The sequence below is a fragment of the Alternaria burnsii genome (genome assembly GCF_013036055.1).
Source record: "Alternaria burnsii strain CBS107.38 chromosome Unknown 750, whole genome shotgun sequence".
Taxonomy (NCBI): Eukaryota; Fungi; Ascomycota; class Dothideomycetes; order Pleosporales; family Pleosporaceae; genus Alternaria; species Alternaria burnsii.
Window position 1 is genome coordinate 37,786 of NW_024066108.1, and position 24,564 is coordinate 62,349.

Consider the following 24,564-nt stretch of genomic DNA (forward strand, 5'->3'; position numbering starts at 1 on the left):
TGTAGATGTCTAGGAACGCCATAATCTTGAAGTTTCTCCCCAGTGGAACTCGTTGCGGCCTCCGAGGGGAGAAGCACAAAAATCATCCTGCAAAGTTTGTCTGTGTGATTGTTCCACTGATGCATAGTCTACTGAAGATAAGCTAGAGACACAACAAAGTTACAAAGTGTGTACTGACCGCTTGCTGCACGACTACATCTCCTGCGCGTACCGTGGTTTTCGATGCATCGTCTAGGACCAGTTCGATCTCTCCCTCCAGAACGATCCCGTAATCGAGAGATGTAGTGCGGTGATTGTGGCCAGTTGAATTTGCGGGAAAGTCGACAACTCGAATGAGTGACCCTTTGTTGTATATCTTTCCACCACCCAATACGGCAGCGTCATGGTCGGTAAGCTCGGCCAAGTACCGATGGCTCTGCCAGATCGTTGCGGCACTCGCTGCGAAACCAGGCAAAGGATCGAGTTCGTCTTCGATCAGCACGATGGATTTGCCGTCCTTGTGACTTGTCACAATTCGTCTGAGGGGGGAGGACATCCTGAGCGTGTCGCAATTGTTGGGTATTACTAAACACACAGTCAGAGCAGCGCATTAAAGCGGAGGATCGCTTGGGAATTTGGTCAGCGAGGCAACCATCTAGCAGAACCCCGGGATCGTTCCACCTTTCTTTGAATCCTTTCGTACAACGCACGCGTTGGGGATGCCTCGTGCACAGACATGACGCGGTGTTGTCCAGAAGACCACACGGCCCCGCACGACGGTGGAGCCTGTACCCGTAGCTGCCCACCGGCATTTCCCCACACGCCACGATCCAAAGAGCCTTCACCAATCCCCATACGGAAGCCTGGCGTCTTGGAATTCCCGCTTGATCTATTAAATTGGCAGCTGCGCTATAGGTATCCACAGTCTAATCTGTAAGATTTTCACTTTGACTACGTTGCATCGCTTACTCAGCTATGTCTCTCAGTATTAACGGCTATCAAGTTGAACTTGTTGATTGCAACCCTCCCGGCTCAAAACAGTCAGGTCCTTACAGTGGTTTCAGTCCTTCGACTACATTACTGAACAAGGGACATAAACGACCCGGACGAGACGATGTAGCAGCTTTCCAGTCGGATGCTATCTGGGAGAAAGACTTCGCGGTTCCCATGCGCGATGGTGTGACGCTTCGCGCAGACATATTTAGACCAACAGGGGAGCAGAAGGTTCCTGCAATCTTACTATGGAGCCCTTACGGCAAGGACAACAATGGTGAGAGACGGTGACAGCTGCTGTATGGAATTGAAGTCTCGCTGATGCTAGCGGAACACAGGTGTGCACGGTCTGCACTTGCAACCCGGTCGATTCGGTGTGCCCTACGATAGGACGAGTACCTACGAGAAGTTCGAAGGCCTTGATCCGGCTGAATGGGTTGCAAAGGGTTACGCTATCGTAAATTTTGATTTGAGAGGCACCTGGGATTCTGAAGGGACGGTTCCGTAGGTCTTTCGCAGAGGTCCTATCCTGATGCAGATGCTAATTGCAACATGCATAGCTGGCTCGGTGAACAAGACGGCCAAGATGGTTATGATGCCGTTGAGTACATCGCGACACTCCCATGGTGCTCCGGAAAGGTTGCTACGGCTGGCAACAGTTGGCTGGCCATGGCGCAATGGTTTATTGCGGCACAGCAGCCACCACATCTAGCTGCTATTGCACCATGGGAGGGAGCATCTGACTTTTACCGTGACACTTTGGCCCGCGGGGGAATAGGATATCCATATCATCTCCTCTGGGGCATGCTCCAAGACACCATGGTTGGTCGTGGAAAGGCCGAAGCGGTGATCCACATGTTGGAGAAATACCCTCTCTACAACCAGTACTGGGATGACAAACGTGCGAAGCTGGACCAAATTCAAACACCAGCATACGTATTAGCCAGTTACTCCACATCACTACACACTTCTGGTTCAATCGCAGGATTCAATCGAATCAGTTCCAAGGAAAAGTGGTACGTCCTGACAGGGAATCATTCTTGTCGCTTCAGCTAAAGAGTGTTACAGGCTTAGAATTCACCCTACACAAGAGTGGTATGACTTGTACTCCGATTATGCTACTGAAGACCTTCAAAAGTTCTTTGATCATTACCTCAAGGGTGCTGAGAATGGTTGGGAGAAGACATCCAGGGTTAGATTCTCTGTTCTACCCTTTGACAACACCGTGAGTATGACCGAACCAATCGTTCATATCGTCTATCCCTAACATGAGGCTGAGGAACCTGTCGCAAATATCGAGACTACACAGTATCCTATTCCCGAAGCCAAGCAGACCAGGTTCTATCTAGCTGAGCATGACGCGCTTTCTATTTCTCCTATGAGCTCGTCAATGGCAAAGTCCTACCAATCCGACATAATCCCACAAGGGTTGGATAACGATTCCGAAGAGTTGATCTTTTCCATCAAGTTCGAGAAGCCGACTTGGCTCGTCGGCTACTCGAAGGCTGTGTTGTACCTATCTGCCGAATCTGCCGACGATCTCGATGTATTCGTCCAGTTACGCAAGCTAGACACAACCGGTGGTAGGACCATGCAGCTCAACGTTCCCGCGAACGCGCTCATTCCACCAGCCAAAGATGCGTCAGAGGTAGCGGATAGTTGCTTCCTCAAGTACTACGGACCGAACGGCAGCTTGCGAGCTAGTCATGCCGTGACACAGATCGACAGCACCGAGAATGATTCGTGGCCTACGTACAAAAACGACCGCCAAGAGAAAATTACACCTGGCACTGTTGTTCGCTTGAACATTCCAATTTGGCCAGGCGGCATGGCTTTTGGCGCTGGCGAGTCCCTTGCAATCAAGGTCTCAGGACATTACATGTCTCCTATGGAGGTCGCGCAGCTTAACGGGAAGACTCACAGTGAGAACAAGGGCAAGCATGTTTTACACTATGGTGGGGAGTTTGGGAGCTATATCGAGGTGCCTCTTACTGCTCCATTTAGCAATTGAAACAATGGACACAAATTGATGTGAGCCTATCAGCCCCATCATGTGTTTCTTATGCTCTCGATATGAGTCGACATTAGTTCATTGATTGGATGTAATTACTAGGAGACGTCTCCTCTCGCGTCCTCCGCGCAAGCAACTCACAGCTTCAGTATTGTACCTTCAAGATGGGAAGTGTTGGAAACATAATACGCGAGACTCAGTTCACCTTTCCCGACCTCTAGTTCGAACCTGAAATTCGTCATTATCTGAATCAATTTGTCGAAGTGCACTATCTTCGATAGGTTTCGGTTGCTTAGCAAATTGTTCTGTGTGTCGTCGATCAGCACACGAAATTAAGGTTGTCCATCCACTTCGACTCGTAACACTAATAGATGAACCAAGGATATGCCATTTAAGTGCAAAGTTCGATTATTCACCTTACAAAGAAGGTGCTCGCGACACGGTAAGAGACATATCCCGCTGACACCAGGGCTGCAATTCCAATTGTCGCACCAAGTATCAGGCCTTGTTCAAAGTATGACATCCTCCCACCCGAAAACTGCTTCACTCTGCTTGCATTTAACTTGGCTGGGCTACCCTCCTTGCTTTGCGAGGTGGAAGCTTTGACCTGAAGCATGACCTTCATCTCAGAGAAGTCTTCAAAGTAATAGCCCTGCGTAGCCGTAGCATTCGCAGAGCGACAACTTGTGAGGACTAAACAACGTCAGCGTATGAAGTATTGACATCCTTCAATTCTTACCAAGAGAGTCAACTGGTACATCGTTGAGGTAGACGTAAGATGTAGTGATGAAATTTCCCAAGTAGAAACCTTCTTTCCCTCCAGCAAAAATATAGATGACTTGAGACCCGGTGCTGGCATTGCTGTAGTGATATCAGTCCCGCTTTTTAGTGTGATTAAATGACAGACATTTTGTTTAAAAGATCGATTGTGTGATCCGAACTCCTTGTAGGAATAAGGACAATCTCTGAGTTGCTTGAGAATGTTAATATGATGGCGCCCCTGCGCTTGGATTAGTCTGGCTTTCGTGGTCAGTATTTGATAGATACTTACTGTACCACAGGAAGTTCTGGGATTCGCTGCTTCCGGCTTTGATCCGTGCAGTACCTAGGCGAAATGCCTCGATACTGTTTTCGAAGCCACTGATCCAGGTTAATGCTTGCCACTTCGCGTTGGGCTTGCATTCCGTTTTTGAATGAAGTAAAGATAGACTCATCAACAAAGAAAAGTCTAGGAACTCGGGAAGAATTGCCTTTCGGTACATCTGGGGATTTTAGCTAACGATTTGCGTTCTGAAAGGGTCATTCCATACCTTGTACCGCCAATCGTATTCGTTTGGTAACAACGTCGATGGCATCAGCAACACTGCGATCGATTATACCAGCTGGAATACCGTAGTATGGTTCAATTATCCGAACAGCTGGGTTCGTGGTAAGAACAAGCGGTCGAATCCTGTCGCTTGTATCGAGGCTGTGAAGAACTACTGTCGCGTATTCAGCCTGGGCAAAGGCTTCGCATGTTGATACATCAGCTGACTGTTCGAAATGAAATGCCTCACGATCTAGAGCTTCCAGAATTATGCAACCAAGCATGTTACTAGTGGCTGGAAGACTAGGAGCGCCAAGGACAATTGTTGGGCTGCCTGCAGCCAATGCGGCAGCTAGGGGACCCAATGTCGAAATGATGGGCGATGACGGAAGTTGTACGACTAACGTCGACCCAAGTGGGACGAGAAAGCGTGCTGCATTTGCACCTTTTTTCAAGTTCCGTTCTTTGGCTAGCACATCCGAAAAGTTCAGTTGGGTGTACAAGCTGTTGATAGCATCAAGAGCGGCTGTAACTTCCGATTTGGCAAGTCTAGCGGGACTATCAAGGTCTTCGTACATATCTTCAGTACTGCGTAGATGGAATCACATGAGTTGATTTGGAGAATGACTCACCTTGTTGCAGTGCGCGTGCGCAATCGTCGAACCGCCGGTGAAGTGACTGATGCAAAGCTGCAAGCTGCTTTTGCCGTTCGAGAACATTCTCCAGTCGGCCTTCAGTCCATGTGATGGCGATGCGTTCCACGATCTTCTGAGCGGACATAGTCATTTTGGAGATGGAGTGAGTGCAGAGAGTACCAAAGCGTTGAACTGACGATAGATGTCGAAGAAAATAGGTAGACCGATTATTTTGGAGATACCATGCATATTACGAGAAGAACGTCGTGTTACCACCGAGCAGATTCGTCATGCGCTTGTACTTCCGTTGAACGCCAAGTGGTGCGGGTCGGCTCCACATCCAATTCCGCTTCTCCACCGCTGCGTTGCAAAAGCTGCGGCTAGATGAACCACGCGCTTGAAATCACATCATTCCGATTACGTAGATTCAAGGATTCGAAGCAGTAAATAAAGGTGAAAAGTGTGCCGAGCTCAGCCATTCTCAACGATCATCTCAGGCTGGTGGACGCTGTATTTAAAGATCAAAGTCGATCCTGAGTACAACAACACTACTTTCCGAAGTCATGGAAGCACCACTTGGTAATGGTAAGACCACAATAGCTCAATCTTAACGTAAAGAACTGAACATGTCAGGCATCACTCCCGTGTTTCTATTCGCACACGGCTCGACCATGATGCTAGGCGAAGAATCCGAGCCAGCCAAGGTTTGGGAACAAGTTGGGAACGAGGCTTTGAGAAGAGGGGTCAAGAGGATTGTAATGATGGTATAGACCCATCCTGTCATGAAGAAGCAATGTAGCTGATCTAGGTCTCACCAGGGCGCACATTGGGAGTCTGTGGATGACACAATTGAAGTTAGCATGAACGCGAATCCGAAGATGCTTCCAGTTGGCTCGGTCAAAGACTCACGGTATATACCCTATAAAGTATGTCCCGACCTTGAAGGAGGCCAAAAAGTGATCCAGCTCCTCGCACGCGCCGGTTTCAACGTCAAGGCCGCTCCCACATTCGATTGGATACACGACACGTTCTTGATCATCATCCGCATGTTTCCGCACTGCATTCCACTTCCTACAACCATCGTCTCCATGAACGCGCGGTACGAACCACACTTCCATCTCAAGATCGGGGCTGCACTTCGCCCACTGCGTCACGAGGATACCTTGATCATTGGGAGCGGGGGGTCTGTACATAATTTATACCGAAATCATTGGGCAGATATGATGTTGTACCGTGATAATTTTGCCCAGCCTGTACCACCGGGAACATGGGCGTTGGAGTTCAGACAAGCCGTGGAGGACAACATCACAGGTAATACGGGTCCAGAGCTTCGAAGAGCAATCACGAGAATGATGAAGCACCCTAGATATAAGGAGGCCCATGGGACCGATGATCACTGGATGGCATCTCTCTTCGCAGCTGGTGCTGCTGGAGGCGTGGAAGATAAAGGCCCAAACACAATGCTGGCTGAGTGCTGGGAGCTCGTCAACATGTGCAACACACAATATCAGCTTGGCAGTTGGGATGCATATAGAAGAATCTGATTCCATCTTCGAAACGTAATGAAATCGCTGGGAGGACCGAAAGTTCAATTGATAAAGTCATCAGACAGGCCAGTTGAAATTCGATGTATCGCCTAACGCAGCCCTTCGAGGAATCATCTCTTCTGTGGATGCGTCTTATCGATTTATAGATAGCATCACTAGGAGCCAGTGCCGTGAAAATCAACTTCATAACAGTTACATTCGATTTGAAATTCCACTCGAGATTCAAGTGCGGTGTCTGTTGAATCCCGTTACCGTCTGGTACTCAGCTACCATTCTCCACCAACCCTATTTAGACCGATATCTGTGAAGTTGCCGAGAGTATTTCTCCAGATCCAGCTAGCAGACTGCTTCAACGTTATTTCCAATTCAGAGTCTTTCAGACTGCTGACTTACTGCAGTCGTCATACACCCGAATACCATGACGGCCCCTACGATTCTAAAAACCGCGTTCTGTCGTCTTTCCTCCAGATCAAGCTGCCTGTTCACGGGCCGGTACAATGGCACTCTTCTATACGTCGACACCCACCAGTCTGGGTTCGAGACCAATTGAGTGATTGCGGGATGGGCGGCAAGGGTCGGATCAAAACTGTCTGGTTGACGTAGACGCTGCTGCCCAGCAATTTGGACATAACCATCGTTTGGCTCTGGTGTAGACCGATGGATGTCATAGTCAGCGAGTAGCGTGAGGAGACCTGGGTCAGCTCTTTGACGTCTAGTGCCGTCGCTGTCTACCACAGTCGTTGCGAAGACTGCAGCCATGCCGTCACTTCGAGGTTACGCGATTCAGTCGGAGTACAAGATAATTCCTCACGATTTGGTACTTCGCGTGAAGACGAGGATTACACCGACAAAATGATCTGAATCTACTCTTGACAGATCGGAAAATTTCAAAGGTCCGATCACCGACGCAGGTAGACATGTGGAACAATGCCAGACAGGAATTCAGAACAGACGCTGTGGGGCCGGACCGATCTCAAGTATCAACCATCGCCGCCCCACACCCGGCCCGTCCACTGCCGCGAACAGCTGGAAATAAGCGGAAATAAGCATCAACAGCTATTGTCAGTGGCTTTGAGGTACCTAAATGTGTACCAGGTACAGATTTTGAAAGGGACTAGCTTCTTCGGACTGTCCGATGAGTCTGGCGACATATAACTCAACGGATTCGTACAATATATTCGCTAGCATTATGCCGATAGAGTTGAGATGCCTTCCGATAAGTTTCTTGAAATCGATAGCGATTCGTTCCCTTACATCTTTATGAAACACAAGGATATCCCGCTGAAGACTTATGACACCAGCTTCCTGCGTTGCAACGTCTATCTACCCAAGGACGCTGCGCCTTTTGGTTGTAAAAAATATCCCGTTATCGCGACTTACGGCCCGTGTACGTGGCTCTGTCTAAGATTCACCAAGAGACCTACTCTAAATACTGACTTTCTATGTAGACGGAAAAGATGTCCCATACAAGATATTCAACCCCAAATCCTGGAATCAGCTCAATCCCGCTATGAAGTCCGAGCACGCGTCCTGGGAAACACCAGACCCAGGCTACTGGACCTCGCTGGGCTATGTTATCGTAAGAGTTGACGAGCGTGGATCAGGCCAAAGTCCAGGAGAACTGGATACCATGTCTCGTGGTACCAGTGAGGCTTTCTTCGACGTAGTAGAGTGGTGTGCAGATCAAGAGTGGTCATCCGGAAAGGTTGGACTACTGGGAATCAGTTACTACGCTGGTACTCAGTGGAGAGTGGCTGCGAGGAGGCCAAAAGGTCTAGCGGCCATCATTCCGTGGGAGGGTATGAGTGATTATTATCGCGATCGTGTGAGACATGGTGGTATCCTCTCAGATAAATTCATCAGTGGGCATCCACAGTTCCTCAAATTTTACCAGCGCTAATTTCTGCCTCCAGAATTTTGGTGGGAGAATGCTGTTGAAAAGAACCAATACGGCAAGCCGGGTCGCGCGGCCAGAGGTTGGGGTTATGATACTCTGGACGGTGATCTAGAAGAGGCAGCCTTGATTGCAAATCGAAGGAATCAGATGGAAGATACAGCACAACACCAATACCTGGACGAGGAATACTTCTCAAGTCGCAATTTCGATGTAGAAGCCATCGAGGTCCCACTTCTTAGCGTGGCGAATTGGGTATGGTGATTTTACTCCCGCCAATGACCTTGACTTACGACTACAAACAGGGCGGAATTCTACTTCATCTCCGTGGTAATGTCCTTGGTTGGATGCGGGCCTCTTCCGAACACAAGTTCCTGCATTTCATCGTCGGCCGGCACGACTTACCATTCTATTACGACCATTCCGCCAAGCTACAGAAGTCATTCCTCGATGCATTTCTCAAAGACGACGACTATGATGGCTGGAAGAGTGGTCGCCAACCACGGGTCCGATTGACATTGAGACAAGGCGATTGCGGCGTCGACGATCCCGTGCGCGAACTCAGCTTTCCAACACGTGCAGAAAATGACTGGCCTTTACCTGATACGGAATACACAAAGCTGTTCTTGACAGCAGAAAATGAGCTATCGAAGACGGCAAAAGGCGAGAAAAGAGTATTTTCGTACGATGCATTGTCGGGAGAGCCACTGCAGTTCCACTACACGACTGACACAACGGTAGAGTTGACCGGTCACGTACTGGCACACCTGAGCGTTTCGACAGATCGCAAGGATGGGAACCTTCCCAAAGACATGGACCTCTTTCTGACTCTGCGCAAACTAGCTAAAGACGGTTCGGAAGTCCTCTATACAGGCACGATGGGTGACCCTGTTCCCCTCGTTAAAGGCTGGCAGCGTGTATCTTTACGAAAAACGGACCCTTCGAATCTTCTCCATCGCCCTTACTTACCGTATCGAAGCTATTGCACCTCAGATGTTCAGGAAGTCAAAGTTGGCGTAATATATGAGGTCGACGTCGAGATTTGGCCGACGAACGTTGTGCTAGAGGAGGAGGAGACTTTGATATTCGAGATCGCCGGACATGACACTCAGGGTGTTGGTAGCTTCACGCATGATCATTCTGAAGATCGAAAGAAAGAGCACCTACATGGCGTGAATAATGTTCACGTTGGTAACAACGACAGCTGGCTGCTGCTTCCTATCATTCCAGAGAGACAACGGGGAACTATATAGTGACTATAGATAGACAAAAATCTGCTCTGGTTGCAATTTATTAGAGCTAGAAAGCACTTTCTAGATCGAGCTGTAAACTCCTTACTCCAGGTATAGACCTTAGTGCAACGAAGACAATTTTGCCTAATCTTTCTGCATCTAATTACATGTTCTGATCGTGTGAGCTGATAGCAGGTACTAACCGCTATGCTAGAAACAGACGTTAGTATAGTATCGCATGAGTTAAGGCACGGTACTCGATACTGTTTAGCTAAACAACACAGTATTTAGTTACCAACACGTTAGGTGTTGCAGAGATTCTAATGCGAGAGCAACCTTATACATCTGCATGAACAGTTTCCCCCGCAGCAACCCGAGCTGAACATGTCTATCTAAATGAAGCGATCACACTGCTTGGACTTACAGAGTCTTTTAGCAGATGCAAACCCTCTTAAGCAAGGCATCAGCTACAATAGTTCTCGATCGTCCTTGCATAGAAGCGAACCCGAATGCATAAGACAATCTGAAAAAGCATTCAAACATCACCTAATCACGTTAGATAGGATTGAGAATGTTCTCTGTGACCTACATGGTATCCAGATGGTTGGGAGTGTATCGACAGTCTAGTCGAAGCACAAGACCCTGCAATTGGGGTAGGGTTCTGTGCGTGCTACTCGTGGAGAGTGGTCTCAAACCATTCCACTCGATGTCTTCATCGAGGCGATGAAATATACCAAGGAACTTACGACGGGTCTCACGCGATGGAACGTAGCTGGGTGTACGATCTGTATTTGCAACTTGTAAGACTACCTGAATTACTAAAACCAATGAAGCAGCAAACTTTACTCAGTAATCTGCATGTTGAATATTCTGCGTCAGGGTTGATTCCTCGATCGAGTATGTTACTTCTCATTGGAGAAGCCAGGCAAAGTGGGTCTCTTCCAGTTGACGTGTCGCGTACCTGCCTTCTCGGCACCATTGGCTCCCTCAAAATACTCAGATCTTACTTCTCGAGCGAATCCTGACATAAAATTCGGTCTGTTTGACAAACCAGGCGTTATGGAGTGTCCATTCTCTGTCCGGGTACGCCAATTCGATCTATCGCAGAAGTCAGCATGGACTGTATTTACCCTGGGGAGATGCCCACATCAAAGCTGCGCAGTACCGCAGGAACCAGCTTATACATCTCCAAATAGCTGACGTTCTTTCCAATACAGGTCCGCGAACCAGCTCCGAAGGCCAACATGCTGTTCTTCATCTCGGCCTTCTTCTGCTCGCTCGCTTCAAGCCACCTTTCAGGTCTCCACTTCTCTGAATCATCACCCCAGAGATCCCGGTCAAGATGCAGAGTCCAAGCGCTGCAGCCGATGTTAGTACCACCGGGTATGAAGACATCACCAAGCTGAACGCCCTCAGCTGGGACGATTCGTTCTAGAGGCAGACCCGCCGCAGGGTGTGTCCTCAACGACTCATTGATAACAGCACTCAGGTACGGCAGCTCTCGCACATCACCCCATGCGACCAATGCGTTACCTGGTGCTGTCCGACCTCTCAAGTCAAGTTCATCGAACTCTGCACGTAGCTTGGCGAGCTTGTCTGGATTCCTGATCAAATTGTAAAAGATCGCTCGAAGTCTGATCAGCAATCAGCAAGGATTCCGTCAGTCAATGACAGCACCTACGATATCGCGGTGGTATCAGAGCCCTGTGGTTCAAGTCAGATGGGGACTAGCACTTTGCAGGTATACAAACTAACCGCGAACATGTTTGCTACCGTGAGTGCAAGGACACGCTCTTGACTTATGAAGTCTGGATCTTTCCGGTGCGCCTCTTGGAATCTCGAAAGAAAGTCGCAGCGTGCTTGCCTCTGATCTGGCATCTTCTTCTCGACTTCTCTGGCACCACTCTCCTGAATACGTTTAGTGGCAAACACGGCCACCGGTGTGCTTGGTGTAAAACCACGTGCACTCAGCCAGCGGCGTATAGGATTCTTCAGGAGCAGTCGATCAAGATAAGGGACCTGCCCAATCTAGCAAGACTGTCAGCATATACATCTATGGGCTTCTACTATACTGACTACTGCGGCATAGCTCAAAAGCCATTCGAGACTGGAAATGACATTCTCGACGTCTTGGCCGCCGTCTACAAAACCCATCCGTTTAGAGTAAGTCAGCTCACAGATGACATCGAACGCATAGTATTGGAGCCATGCGCCAAAATCGACAACGCCGAGATCGCCTGCTTTGTCGGCGTATCGCTGGGTCAATTGTTCCAGGAACACAGTTGTTGTGGAGTCGACCAAAGGCTCGAATTGGACCAGGGATGTCATTGAATAGGCATTACTGACTGATCGACGCAGCTTCGAATGGAAAGCCTCGTCAGTCGACGTGAAGAGTGTCTTTAGCGGGACTCCTTTCGCTAACGTCTGCTGCACGATGTAGAAATCTGACTGTCCATTTCGTCAGCGAGCAGCAGATATTCTTGACCCAAGTTACTGACTTTTACAAAACCACTATTTAGCGCATATATCTTCTTGGCTGCTCGGTTACTCGAACATAGTATCGTTCGGGGTCCGATCCTCACGAAATCACCATATTGCTCGTGCAGCTTGATGTGCCAACGTTCTGGCCGGTAGCCCATAGCTACTGCAAGACGATAGAAGTCCGTGAAACTCGCAAGGAGCGGACCTGGTACGTGACTTAGGCCGGCAGCATACCTATTGTACAGCAGCCGAGTGATCAGTGCTACGAAGGCGATCGCAGCGATAGAAAAGGTTGAAAAACAAGTCAGGAATTGTTCGATCATAGCTGATATGATTGTATATTTTGTCAAGATTCACTAATGCTATCTGGGACAAGGGACAAAGGCTGTAAATAAATAGCTGGTCATCTTTGTAATGTCGCGCTACTCTGTAGGTGGTCCCGAGCCGCTGAGGGGGTGTGTCTCTTGCAAGTTCCGAGAATTCCGCTGCTCGCACTACAATCGCGGGGTCTTCCCGCTCTACAGTGCCCGTGCGTTTGATGAAGACATGCTTGACTCCAAGCTTCTTCGCGACGTTCTCGAGGGGAACAAGAGCGGTTCGTGCGTACTTCGGCAGTTGTCGGTGGAATCGTTACACATTGGAGAAATCGACATCTACGTGGATACTGCCAGGACGGGCTCTGCAACGACTTCTCTATCTCTCTCACCTTATGATTCCTTGTAGTATCAACTTGCAAAACATATTCGCTACACCATCTCCAGCATTGGAACAGAGTCTTCGTCTTTTTGCATAAGCACCGCCTCATGCCGACGCTTCAGGCCCTCCATGATGCGGCGCGAATCTTGTTGCGCCTTAGCACGTACCTTGTCCGCACCCATACCCACCAACTGCTAATCCGGCTTCAGAGTCTTGTCATTCACCATAACCAAGTCCACATGCGCAGAGGACGACTGCAGCATCGTAGTCCCAAGCTGATTGAAGGAACGAGAATGAACGCCGCTTACTAGCGATGACAACAACACCAGCTCTGTTGTCAGGCGTAAGCGTGTCGACATCGTGGCTAAGACCAAGAGCTTCGGTGCCATACCGCATTCTCCAGACAAAGGCGTCGCCACCTGTTTACTACCTTCTCTCGAGCGCATTTTCAATGTCGGTTTCAAGACACATTTACTAAATTTTTGGGTGGAAGATTATCGAACTGTCCATCCGACACACAAAAGCACTGCAAGATTGAGCATGAGTACTAGAACAGCATAAAGCGAGGTGGTTTTTCTGGTGTCGCCCTGGGACGGCAGGGTCTAGTGACTTGGAAGCGTGAGGTTCCATGTCAGCGCCTGACCTCAGTACGACGGGATGCTGGCACTTGGCTCGTCAGTCCAGTGAAGCAAACGGTTGCGGGTATAACCTCCAGTGGTAATGAGTAAGGGATTTGAAGACTAGAGTCCATACAACAAAGAATTATAATAATGTACATGGGAAGAAAAGTAAACCTCGCATTGACATGCTCTCGAGAGCCGACCGTGACAGAAGTGTCCATATGTTCACCGCCTAGATCCGACCAACACCAGCTAAGTTCTTGATGTTAGTGCTAGCTGCTGAGGCTGAGGCAATGGGCTGGCCCTTGACGGTAGAGATGAATGCGGTATCAGTTCCACCGAGCTTTCCGCTGGAGACAAGCGTGTTGATCTGGCAGTTGTGTCCCAGACCCGTCTTGCAAGCCGTGTTAGCGCTGGTTGACGGCGATCCAAAGAAAGCACCCTTGTTCTCCAGTAGAGGTGTGGTAACAGATTGAAAATAGTTGCCTTCAGCCACGACCTTTCCACCAGCCAAGTTGTCGAATGCGTGACCAGAGTTGGAGTACCAGTAGTTGTTGACTGCGTGGAGGAACGTATTCTGGCCAACCTTGGGGCTTCGACCGCTAGTGTGGTGGATATAGTTGTTCTTCATTGTGACCTTATCGGCTGAGCCATCGAGGTAGATGGCGTAGTAGTGGCGGTTATCACAGGTAGCAGACCAGCTAGTCTGACCATCGAACTCGTTGTTGGATAGCGTGATGCGGCCGGCGGCACCAGTTCCGGCTACAAACATCTGGCGACCAATAAGGGAGAACTTGCAGTGATCTGGTCTGTTAGCGGAATTTCTTTTGCGTTGAACAGAATCTACGTACCAACCCACAGGAGGTCAGACCCTGCATCCGTGGCAATGGCATCACCTCCCCAGATGTATTGAGGATTGATCTCGGTAAAGTGAATGTTCTGGATGATGATGTTCTTGGCCTTGGCAATCCGCAAGCCGCGACCACGGATCACACCTTTGTTGCCGACGCCGATGAGTGACTTGTTCGAGCCCATGTTAATCCCGTAAAGACCTGCTTTATCGTAGGATACTTGGATAGTCTTGACGCCCGCGCCAGCAAATTTGGGCTGACACCAGTTGTTCAGATTGATGGCGTCCTGGCCACCCTTTCCTGGACATGCGTTTGACGTTGGCCTGCAACCGTTCTCTACAGCCTTGCCTTGAGTACCCTTGAAGTTGTATTCTTTGTCAATAACGATGCAACGGGCAACATTGTCCGTGAGCCACGTCGTCAACTGAGCTACACTGGATGGCACTTGGCAAGCTGCTTTACCACCTCCAGTGACTCCAGTAGCAAATCCCTCAGGCTTTCCCTTGACAGCGTAACTGGTGCGGCTGCCAAGGACTGCGGCATCCACGCAGAGAGCACCTCCAAACACGAGAAGTGAGAGTTTCATGGTGTTGAATGATAAGAAATGAAGGTATAGGGTGAGATGTTGACGTGGAATGAGTGTATGGGGTAAGAAATATGCAGAGAAGAGAATGACATGTAGAAGCAGTAGACATTGGTGCTCTTATACCTATCTGTAATGAGATATGTTGTCTCAAGGCGGCTTTTACATCTACTTTGAAACTGTAGTAGAGATTATTACAATGAGTTTCAAAGCGTACGAGTCACTACCCTTGTGCTGTGAAAGTACTAGTGCTCGTAGGGTAAAGTGGCGCTCAGCCACTGTTACTAGCGTTGGTCCAGATTTCAATCTAACGGAAAAACCTATGCCGACAGTCCGACCTTCAACGTTTTAGCTATAGTAGACTGAAAGCAGGAGCTGAAATGCCGTTGGATGGCTTTGACTCACAGCGCAGAGACATTATCCCTTCTAGTTCAGCGCAGAGATATTGTCGCTTCTAGTTGTCCTCTATTCACTATCAGACTCAGGCCTGTAGAGCTGGCAAGATACGTGAGACTAATAATTATCTACCGAACAGCTTTGCCCTTGGAAACAAGCTTAGATCTACCTGGTTCAAGCCTTTCGTGTAATTGCTTGTAGTTCTGCTAGATTGCATTATTCTGTGAATACGAGATTAATATACACTTCTCTCGGATACGGCAAACAGAGAGGCTAGTGTTTCATGTATTATTCAGAATACGCCGGTTTTCAAGGCTGTTGTAACGAGCCTGTCCTCTCGGTTCTCGCTATTCAATTGTTCCGATCGCTCTTTCAACGTGAGCATTCGGACGAGATACGCTAAGGAGGAAAGGATGCCTTGTATGCCTGAGGCAGGATAGATCAATCCGATACGATATCGATGATCGGCAATCCAGTACTGGTTTCCAATAACAACAGCAGCTGTCTTTAACCACGGATGTAAGTAGGATTCGGCCCTGTGCTTTCTACAATATCTATTTTGACTGGATCATCGGCGTTCTGAGTGAGTTCGAGGACTACGTTTGAGGGCTGCTTGAATAGGATTGGCCGAACAACCCTGTTCTCATACATGGAGGTGGAAACCTTGAATACCTAGACACGCTTGGTCTCGGGAGAGCGAGCGTCTACAGAACTGCACCGGAATGGTGTAAGTTCAGTCCAGAAGCAGCATCCGGTCGGCTCTTCCTCGAGGCTCTGCAGAGCCTTGACGAGGAAGGAGACCTTAAGATGGAGTATGCGACCCATATCCTGTACAAAACGAGCGGCTTATAGCAGAATCGCACGAGAATGGCGATGAGACTGTTTCCATAGCGCGGGAGTACGCTAGTAAGCACGTCGATACGCGGTTTGTCAAGATCATGATGGACGGCAATCCCATCGTTTCTTCGCCTTCGGTGTCCAACCTCGACAAGAATAGGAACATGGACATGGCGCATATCATGGAAAAGAACATCAGACTAAATCTGCGGAAGTTAGATGAAGCGGGTTTGACATGCAAGGTTCATGCTGTGGGGTCTGGTGCGGTGAGGCAGACGTTGAACAACTTTGCAGCTTTACGGAAAAGTAATTCAAACAGGCCCCGGCACGAAGTTGCTCATTGTGTTTCGGTTGACCCAGGTGAGTCTCAACCTTGTCTACTTTGGTTGAAAGCGCGGACTGGTTGAGGGATTAGCGGATATACCTAGATTCCGTGAGCTGAACATCACAGCTGACATGTCACCGGCCATGCATTTTATCACCCAGTTCCCTCCTCCAAACCTGGGATCCAACTTCTCCGGCTTGGTCAAAGCCGAAAAGCTCGTCACGGTTGGTAGTGATTGGGCTTTTGGAATGACCCTGCCGCTTTTTCCATCAGTCGCTCACTTGGTGGAGGAAATTGGAGCCGATCGTGTGATCAAGATGCTGACGATAAATGGCGTGAGATCTGTAGCAAGGGACGTGGTAAATATGCATCCAAAAATTCCACGCCGGTGTCGTCCACTGATTGAGGTTGCTCTAGCAATATGGCACTATTACTGTCGGTAAAACGGCCAGCTTCATTGCTGTTGATCGAGACCTCATGGAGAGTGATTACAAAAATGCTGTTGTTACGAAGACGTGGTTCGGGGGCGAGGTGGTTTTTGACGTGACCGGAGACCAGGTCTAGGTCATGTGCGCGGATCGTGAGGCTGGATAGAGCAGAGGGTCCCTCGATAGCATAACGAGACTTCCTTCGTTGACATGGACAGGGCGGTCGATGACCTCTAGCCTAGCCCGAGTGGTGTCGTTGCTGCGAGCCGTGAAAATCGTGTAGATGCTTTAATGTGCCTGTAATTACAAGTGGTGCATTTTGAGGTCGCAAAGCAAGACGCAGCGAGGCTCTTTGTGAAGAGTCTGGGTCAACAGGCTGGGTGATAGGTGGGGCAAAATGGATCCGCCACATGTGGCTGTGCAGTGGCGTACCACCGCATGACGCGCTGCCCGCAATCCCACTCGGTCAACTTTCTTGCGCGTCTGGTTCCACCTGCAACGGCGTCAACTCAGAACATCATCGCTCACACTACCCGTGTATATACCGTATCCACTCATATGTAAGTCTTGCAAGTCTTCCAAACCGAAGAAATGCGTTGTTGCGCCGCTTCCAAAAGTGGGCGCTTGCGCTGCCCCTCCGAAGCTTCGGGAAGCAGGCGCCATGTTTGAGCTGCAAAGGATTACACTGACAGCCACTCGTACAGACAGACGATACAGCTTGTACGATACGATACACGTCCGCCACCAGCGCAAACATGGCCTCAACCGCGCTCATCGACGCCGACATGGCGCCCACGCTCCAGTCCATCCTCGACCAGAAGACGCTCAGGTGGATATTTGTCGGCGGAAAGGGTGGTGTGGGAAAGACGACGACGTCGTGTTCTCTCGCCATCCAGCTCGCAAAGCACCGCAAATCTGTCCTCCTCATCTCGACCGACCCCGCGCACAACCTCTCCGATGCCTTCAACCAGAAGTTCGGCAAGGATGCGCGTCTCGTCAACGGCTTCGACAACCTCAGTGCCATGGAGATCGACCCCAATGGCAGCATACAGGATCTGCTAGCTAGCGGTGCGGAAGAGGGCCAAGATCCCATGGCTGGCCTGGGTGGCATGGGCAGCATGATGCAAGATCTGGCCTTTAGCGTATGTGTGGCACAACATGTCCCCACGACATGGCGACTGACTACCGACAACAGATCCCCGGTGTTGACGAGGCCATGTCCTTTGCCGAAGTGCTCAAGCAAGTAAAGTCCATGTCCTACGAAGTCATCATCTTCGACACGGCACCCACGGGCCACACACTCCGCTTCCTGCAATTCCCCACCGTCATGGAAAAGGCCCTGTCCAAGGTCTCGCAACTCTCTCGCCAATTCGGCCCCATGCTCAACTCCTTCCTCGGCGGTTCAGGACGCCTGCCCAACGGCCAGAACATGGACGAGCTCGTTGAGAAGATGGAGAACCTGCGAGAAACAATTGGCGAGGTCAACGGACAGTTCAAGGATGCAGATCTGACAACGTTTGTCTGTGTCTGCATCCCCGAGTTCCTGTCCCTGTACGAGACGGAACGCATGATTCAGGAACTCAACAGCTACGAGATTGACACACACTCCATTGTCGTTAACCAGCTGCTGTTCCCCAAGCAAGATAATCCCTGCGAGCAGTGCAATGCGCGACGGAAGATGCAGAAGAAGTACCTGGATCAGATTGAGGAGCTGTACGATGAGTTCAACGTGGTCAAGATGCCGCTCTTGGTCGAGGAGGTACGGGGCAAGGAGAAGCTCGAGAAGTGGGTATCCGGCACACCGTATCGCGATTCAGATTGTACTAACAAAGATTCCAGATTCAGTGAAATGCTCGTCAAGCCTTTCGTCCCACCGCAGTAGGCCCGTGCCGTTTGTCAAACGTGGTCGCACATAGGGCTAGGCTTGCGTGCGGGAGAGCCTCAAACCCCCTTGGACATTGCGTCGAGCCAGCGACAGGGCTGAAGATGCCGCGATGCCATATCTTCTTTGCCGATTATTCACCGTGTTTGCCCTTGTACCGTGCACGTCCTGTGCACGTCTTGCGATACCATGTGGTTCTGCGATTTCGCGTTCTTTTCCCCACATCACGACTCAAGCAGCACGGAGTTCTGTACTTTTAGCGACTAGTTTCGATCTATCGCGCTCGGTGGAAATGAAACACCTGTCAATTGACCCAAAGCAGTAAAGCTCGAGAAATGTTTGTTTCCATTCTTGTCAATATTTTCCTCTAATTCATTGCGTTGTTGTTGTTGCTATTGCACAAATATACCAAGTGCGCCAGACTGGTTGTTGATTGGTACAAGTGGGGCTCCGCAGCTATCTAATCGCAGCGGGTGGAAATGAAGATGCTTCGGGTCTTTGCGCTTCTGTCAAAGCACGAAAACTGGCAATTATCTAGTCTCCTTTCTTGGTCATGTCCGTGGGCAGCTGACCTTGGAACTACCTGCAAGTAAGCACGCGACTTTTGTCGAAGGATTCGGAGATATACGTTAGCCGCTGACGGCTTGACCCAGGAAAACGCCATTTATTGGGGTGCATTTAGCCCGCCATTTCGAATGTTCCGACAATTGCGCACCCCGCATAGCATAGTGCGGACTAACGCAAAGAAGCGCTGACACCGAAGAACTTTGCTTCCACGACACCACATACTCCGGGGCGTCAAGAGCTTTTGGTCTGCTCCGTGGGTTTCGTCGTCTACTATGGTACGTACCTGCCTGAAGTAGACTCTGGGGCGCATAGTGTGGCTACGTCACGCCTTTACCCCGCAACTCTCAGCCCCATCAATCGCGATGGCCATCGCATCTTGTATCCAAGCTACATTGTGCGCTTTCCAGCCCCTCCAGATACCGGTGAGGGAGACACAGTCGTGATGCATAACAGCTGAGCGACATTACAACGGCCGTAAGACTGCCTCCGACCTGAAGATCACATTCTCCTGTTCCAGTGCCCCGGTACGCGAAGGTCTAATGCTGATGTCAGAAGAACTCTACCTCCATGCCTCGGTATCTCCGTTCATCGGATGTGGAAATAAGCTGGTGTTCGTCCAGCCTAAACAGGAACAGGTAAACGCCCTCTTCCATGCACGCACGCTGCATGCGGTAGTGTGCGGGATCATGCGTTCGCCATGTCGCGTGCAGTGCACAAAAAAGAGGCGCCGAGCGTCGAACAGCGACGACTAATCATGTCCAAGAAGTGGCAGTTGACGCGAGTGATGCGACGGGCATATTGTGGGGGTGGCAAGCACCGAAGGGAAGGCAAGTCGCCAACAACACAGTTCTGCCTACACTACAAGACCAGACGGTGCAGAACGACAAGTCCTTCTCCATGCATGAGCAGATCAACGAGGCTGAGCCAGTTTCATCTACACAACATGTTCCTGTGGCTTACACACACACACCCAACGTCTATGCGTTAATGCAATCGCTTTTTTGTGGCTTGCGCGAGCGTATCTGGAGCCCAGCGGCGAACTTTCTAATCTTAGTAAAGCCACGTTGTGTGACACACAGGCACCATCCCGGATCCTGGTCAAGATCGGCACACCCACACCAAAGCTACGGGAACCGGGGTGTAGGATGGCGCTTGTCCAGGGGGGGCTGCATGCATCCACACATCAAAGCTACGGTAGATTCTTTTTACCTTTGACCGCCGGGAGTAGGCTCAGCCGTTGGGCTGGGCTTGGTAGGTGTGTGACCGTTCGACTTTAGTGGGAATGAATATGTATATAGGTTGTCGCATACCACCTCTGTGTAGGATTCAGGTCAGATCGTTCGCGTGTGGTCTCTCCCCTCCTCTCGTGTGAATATCGGGTGGCTTGTTTGCTCCGTCGGTACATTCTTGCTGTGTAGAGTCGATCCGCCAATTCCGCAGTACACCAGTCACCTCGCAATGGCATCTTCCCTTCTTCGCCTGAGCGCTTTATTGCTCGGTGCAGTTCACTCTGTCACCGCAGTGCCCGTCGAACTCAATGGCAGAGGTATATAGTCTCACACTAGCAAGTTATACCGACTCCAACTAATTCACACCCTCTAGCCGTGTCCACATCCGTTCTCTCCCAATTGGAATTCTTTTCCGAGTACTCCGCCGCAGCCTACTGTCTCGGCAACAACAACAGCCCCAACACCAAAGTCACCTGCCCACAGGGCAACTGCGCCCGCGTAGAAGCAGGTAAGCTCCCACTTGCCGACAGCATGAAAACCCACGTGATCTATATACTGACCTTTCTTGCCCACCAGCAAACACCACCACGCTCTCTGAATTTGAGAACAGCATCGCCTCCGACGTAACCGGCTTCGTCGCAACCGACACAACCAACCAGCTCATCGTGATCTCCTTCCGCGGCAGCCGGAGCGTACGCAACTGGATCACCAACGTGCAATTCCCCGTGATACCAACCTCCATCTGCGCTACATGTTCCTCGTCACTCGGCTTCTGGAACTCGTGGCTCGAAGCCCAGAAACCGGTTCTGTCAGCTTTGGACACGGCTCGGAAGCAGTATCCCAGCTACAAGGTTGTGGCTACGGGACATAGTCTGGGTGGCGCACTGGCTAGTCTTGCAGCGGGCTATCTTCGCTCGACTGGTGTGACGGTCGATTTGTACACATATGGTGCGCCGAAGATTGGTCTTGCTGGCGTGTCTGACTACATCACTGCGACTGGAAAGGGAGAGACGTACCGTGTTACGCACAAGAACGATCCTGTACCTAAGCTGCCGCCTGCGTTGTTGGGGTACAGGCATATCTCACCAGAGTACTATGTTACTAGTGGGAATGACGTCGCTGTCAAGGAGGCTGATGTCAATGTGCTGACGGGCAACCTGAACTTGAAGGGGAATGAGGGGGATTTTGGAGTCGATGTTGATGCTCATTTGTGGTATTTCGGGGCAATCAGTTCCTGTGAGGGACAGGAGGGGATTGAGATTAAAGCTTAAATGACGTTTATGATTATGAGTAATTAATGTATATATTCTACTCTGCTTCAAGCTTGTTCTGGACATGGGCCCCAGCAGTTGAGTGCAACGCGCAAGACGAGAACAGATCAATTATCCCTTGAGCCTTGGACAAAATGACACGTCGACGAGAACCTTTTTATGCCATCAGTCCTTCCTTCCTTGAGCATACGCCTTGGAAACAAAGTACGTAAAGATCATGGTAAACAGACTCATGGCAAGTCCTCCAATCCAGGATGCTTCCGCATCTTCCCGCATCTTATCACCACTGACAAAGAGGACGACCCAAGCCCTACTACCCAAACCCAACACAGTGCCTGTACACCAGCAGCTTTCATAGAAACCGATGAGCTCGAATACGGAACTCAAGATGATCCAGATGGCGTTGACAACGGCCATGGATTTACCAAGGAATCGCAAAGCTACAGCGAGTCTACCAACCCATCTGATCTGGAACTTGACAGTCGTTTTGTAAGGCTTTGGTTGATCCTGATATAATAGCATTACATGGTGCGACAGAAACACTGATGCTACAAGAAGAACGTGAGCAGATGTAGCCAGGATGCCGTACACCAGGTAACTACCAGAACGACATCCGAGGCCGCGCACTTCGGTCAGGTACGATATCACGGTGGCAGATCCAGTGACTCCCCACTGGAGAAACACGGCGACGGCGTTGGAGATGATGAAGTTCCATGTCCAGTGGGTATCCCTTCGAACTTCCGTCCACTTCATGTATGGCTCAATAAGATTGAAGTCTGGGTCGGTTTGGCGCTCGTTCGTATTGGTTCGGGCAGGAGGTTGAGGTTCAGTTGGAATGAGTCGTGAGCCAGATGAGGATACATTGCTAACTGACGCATGTGCAGAATCTTGGTTCTCTGGCCTACTGGGCAACCGTTGGGGTTCTCGATCTCTCAGCGATTGGATTTTCTTGTCGAATGCGCTCACAATCATATTCCGTAGCTTTGGGTTAGTCAAGATACGTGCATAGTTGTAAATGGGACCTTGGCATGCTTCGTCCCCTTGCACTTTACCCAGTAAGGCATCTTCCACGACTGTTGGCGTTGGGCCCATGAAGCCAGATTTAGCTTCTAGTGCTTTGAGTGGCGTACATCTTTCACATGTCTTCCCACCTTGTATCGCGTCATGTACTGTATCCGGTCGTGACTGCGTCCCAACAGCCATCCAACCCAAGACTACTGGGACTAGCCACGTCCAAAGTGTGCCAGAAGAAAGCAATAGAGCTTCGGAATGCTGACCGAGCGATGTAACATACGATCCAACAATGGTCAAGACCCAAGCACTGACTGCGAAAAAGGTTTGCGCAAAGAAGGAGAACGTGTACGGTCGGCGAGTGTCGCTAAGGCGCTTTGCCAGAGATTCCCAATGATCTTGCAGGTATTCCTCATCGCCTTCAAACAGTTTCCGAAACTCGTCATCTTGTATCCTGATGGGAGACTGCTGAGAGTCGCAAAGGAAGTCTCTTGCCGACTCTATTGCCTTCTTCATTCTTTCGTTCCTATGCGCTACTGCATTATCCTTAAGCAGGACGTCGAATGCATTCGATGTTGTGCGTGCATTCCTGACTGTCGACATGAGAGAGAAAGTAGTCAACATTGGGCTTCCGACCGCGAGGCAAAAGCTTTCAAAGTTTCCAGATGGGGAACCGGTTTCGTATGGGAGTTGGGCTGTCAGACCAAGCCACGGTAACAAGTAGTTCGTCACACCGGATGTGAAGATTGGAAAATCAAAGACCTGCCAGAATTTCAGCTTTTGCAAGTTAGGCAGGGCTACAGCACCCGTTGGCTATACCATAGGGAAGTTGGATCTGCCGCAGTATGAATGACAAGTCTTCATATCAATACCCCATGCATTCCACACATTCTTGACCAACTCCACAGGCTTATGACCATTCTGCGCGACGAGGCCCGCGGCTATATCGGTGAGGTTCTCAGCTTCGAGAAGCCGTCGTACACATTTTGCTGCCCATGACGAGCCCTCACCAAGGGGCTCCAGGAATGCTTCTAGCTGGGAATCGTTCATGACAAATGTGGAAATCAGATTAGAATCATGAGCAAGTGCTTGCCTGAAATCTCAAGGGTGGTGCTGATAGATATCAGAGTAGAAACACCGATGATATGCTTTGCCTTGGTGTGTTATGTGTGGCCAGTGACTATAAGCCCACGCGCGACAACCATGCGCGTTGGCTTTCCGGTCAAGTCATCATTCTCGCCCCAAGGACCAGGCTGACACAGCCCGGCTTTGCAAGAGCTCCGGGTGACGCAAGCATATAACAGCCACTCATAGATGCGGCTAAATACCCAGCCGTCCTTGTGTTACGCACCAATCAGGATGTTCTGTTCAGCTGGCCATGGTATGCGATAACGCAAAAGCAACGAGCCACACCTGGTTTCGGCAAACATACAGGGCGAGAACTGGGAGGTAGTCGTTAATCGTATATACCGCGGATACCATATATTGGTCATCTGAAGAACTCGCATGAGTCTGAAACTATGCTCTTGGTACCCTTCGAAACCAACCTGGTGATCTTGTCAAGACATGTCCTCTGCAATAATTCTCTGCATGTAGCTTGTTACTGCGGCTATCGTAGATTCTTGTTTGTAGGCGGAGAGATACTAATGAAAGAATCGCGTAGGCGTGAAGGGACGAGGCAGCATCGTGGCGGATGTGCTGACCTTGGCATCGCTAAACTAGAAGGAGCGTAGTCTTATCTGAGGAGGCAAAGCAGGCGTTCGAAGGCGGGAAGTCAAGATCATCTCCTA

The 24,564-nt window shown here is 50.0% G+C and overlaps 8 protein-coding genes across 8 annotated transcripts; 3 read left to right on the plus strand and 5 right to left on the minus strand.

Moving 5' to 3' along the window:
* Positions 1 to 142: 142 nt before the first annotated feature.
* GT037_001402 (uncharacterized protein) lies at positions 143 to 535 on the minus strand (the record flags this gene model as incomplete). Its single annotated transcript, XM_038926449.1, has 1 exon — positions 143 to 535. The coding sequence occupies one exon, from the start codon at positions 533 to 535 to the stop codon at positions 143 to 145; it is 393 nt and encodes a 130-aa protein (XP_038789741.1).
* Positions 536 to 954: 419 nt separating this feature from the next.
* On the plus strand, positions 955 to 9,618 carry GT037_001403 (x-pro dipeptidyl-peptidase (s15 family) protein; the record flags this gene model as incomplete). The annotated part of the gene is made up of 12 exons (XM_038926450.1): positions 955 to 1,249; positions 1,311 to 1,476; positions 1,533 to 1,988; positions 2,041 to 2,197; positions 2,282 to 2,894; positions 5,558 to 5,688; positions 5,743 to 6,107; positions 6,870 to 6,963; positions 7,657 to 7,858; positions 7,920 to 8,333; positions 8,385 to 8,620; positions 8,671 to 9,618. 12 exons carry the CDS (start codon positions 955 to 957, stop codon positions 9,616 to 9,618), a joined length of 4,077 nt encoding a protein of 1,358 aa, XP_038789742.1.
* GT037_001404 (uncharacterized protein) lies at positions 3,402 to 5,075 on the minus strand (the record flags this gene model as incomplete). The annotated part of the gene is made up of 6 exons (XM_038926451.1): positions 3,402 to 3,676; positions 3,723 to 3,844; positions 3,891 to 3,983; positions 4,035 to 4,245; positions 4,294 to 4,869; positions 4,922 to 5,075. Coding segments are annotated over 6 exons (1,431 nt in total), but the record flags the coding sequence as incomplete, so codon positions are not given.
* A 975-nt stretch (positions 9,619 to 10,593) lies between the features above and the next one.
* On the minus strand, positions 10,594 to 12,401 carry GT037_001405 (heme binding; the record flags this gene model as incomplete). Its single annotated transcript, XM_038926452.1, has 6 exons — positions 10,594 to 10,695; positions 10,745 to 11,231; positions 11,279 to 11,301; positions 11,353 to 11,625; positions 11,674 to 12,045; positions 12,096 to 12,401. The coding sequence occupies 6 exons, from the start codon at positions 12,399 to 12,401 to the stop codon at positions 10,594 to 10,596; spliced, it is 1,563 nt and encodes a 520-aa protein (XP_038789744.1).
* A 1,225-nt stretch (positions 12,402 to 13,626) lies between these two features.
* GT037_001406 (pectin lyase a precursor) lies at positions 13,627 to 14,831 on the minus strand (the record flags this gene model as incomplete). The annotated part of the gene is made up of 2 exons (XM_038926453.1): positions 13,627 to 14,198; positions 14,246 to 14,831. 2 exons carry the CDS (start codon positions 14,829 to 14,831, stop codon positions 13,627 to 13,629), a joined length of 1,158 nt encoding a protein of 385 aa, XP_038789745.1.
* Positions 14,832 to 16,078: 1,247 nt separating this feature from the next.
* On the plus strand, positions 16,079 to 18,696 carry GT037_001407 (arsenical pump-driving atpase; the record flags this gene model as incomplete). Its single annotated transcript, XM_038926454.1, has 5 exons — positions 16,079 to 16,421; positions 16,513 to 16,610; positions 17,519 to 17,956; positions 18,010 to 18,599; positions 18,654 to 18,696. Coding segments are annotated over 5 exons (1,512 nt in total), but the record flags the coding sequence as incomplete, so codon positions are not given.
* A 2,025-nt stretch (positions 18,697 to 20,721) lies between these two features.
* GT037_001408 (alpha beta-hydrolase) lies at positions 20,722 to 21,763 on the plus strand (the record flags this gene model as incomplete). Its single annotated transcript, XM_038926455.1, has 3 exons — positions 20,722 to 20,809; positions 20,866 to 21,000; positions 21,069 to 21,763. The coding sequence occupies 3 exons, from the start codon at positions 20,722 to 20,724 to the stop codon at positions 21,761 to 21,763; spliced, it is 918 nt and encodes a 305-aa protein (XP_038789747.1).
* A 165-nt stretch (positions 21,764 to 21,928) lies between these two features.
* GT037_001409 (uncharacterized protein) lies at positions 21,929 to 23,824 on the minus strand (the record flags this gene model as incomplete). The annotated part of the gene is made up of 2 exons (XM_038926456.1): positions 21,929 to 23,536; positions 23,594 to 23,824. The coding sequence occupies 2 exons, from the start codon at positions 23,822 to 23,824 to the stop codon at positions 21,929 to 21,931; spliced, it is 1,839 nt and encodes a 612-aa protein (XP_038789748.1).
* Positions 23,825 to 24,564: the final 740 nt, after the last annotated feature.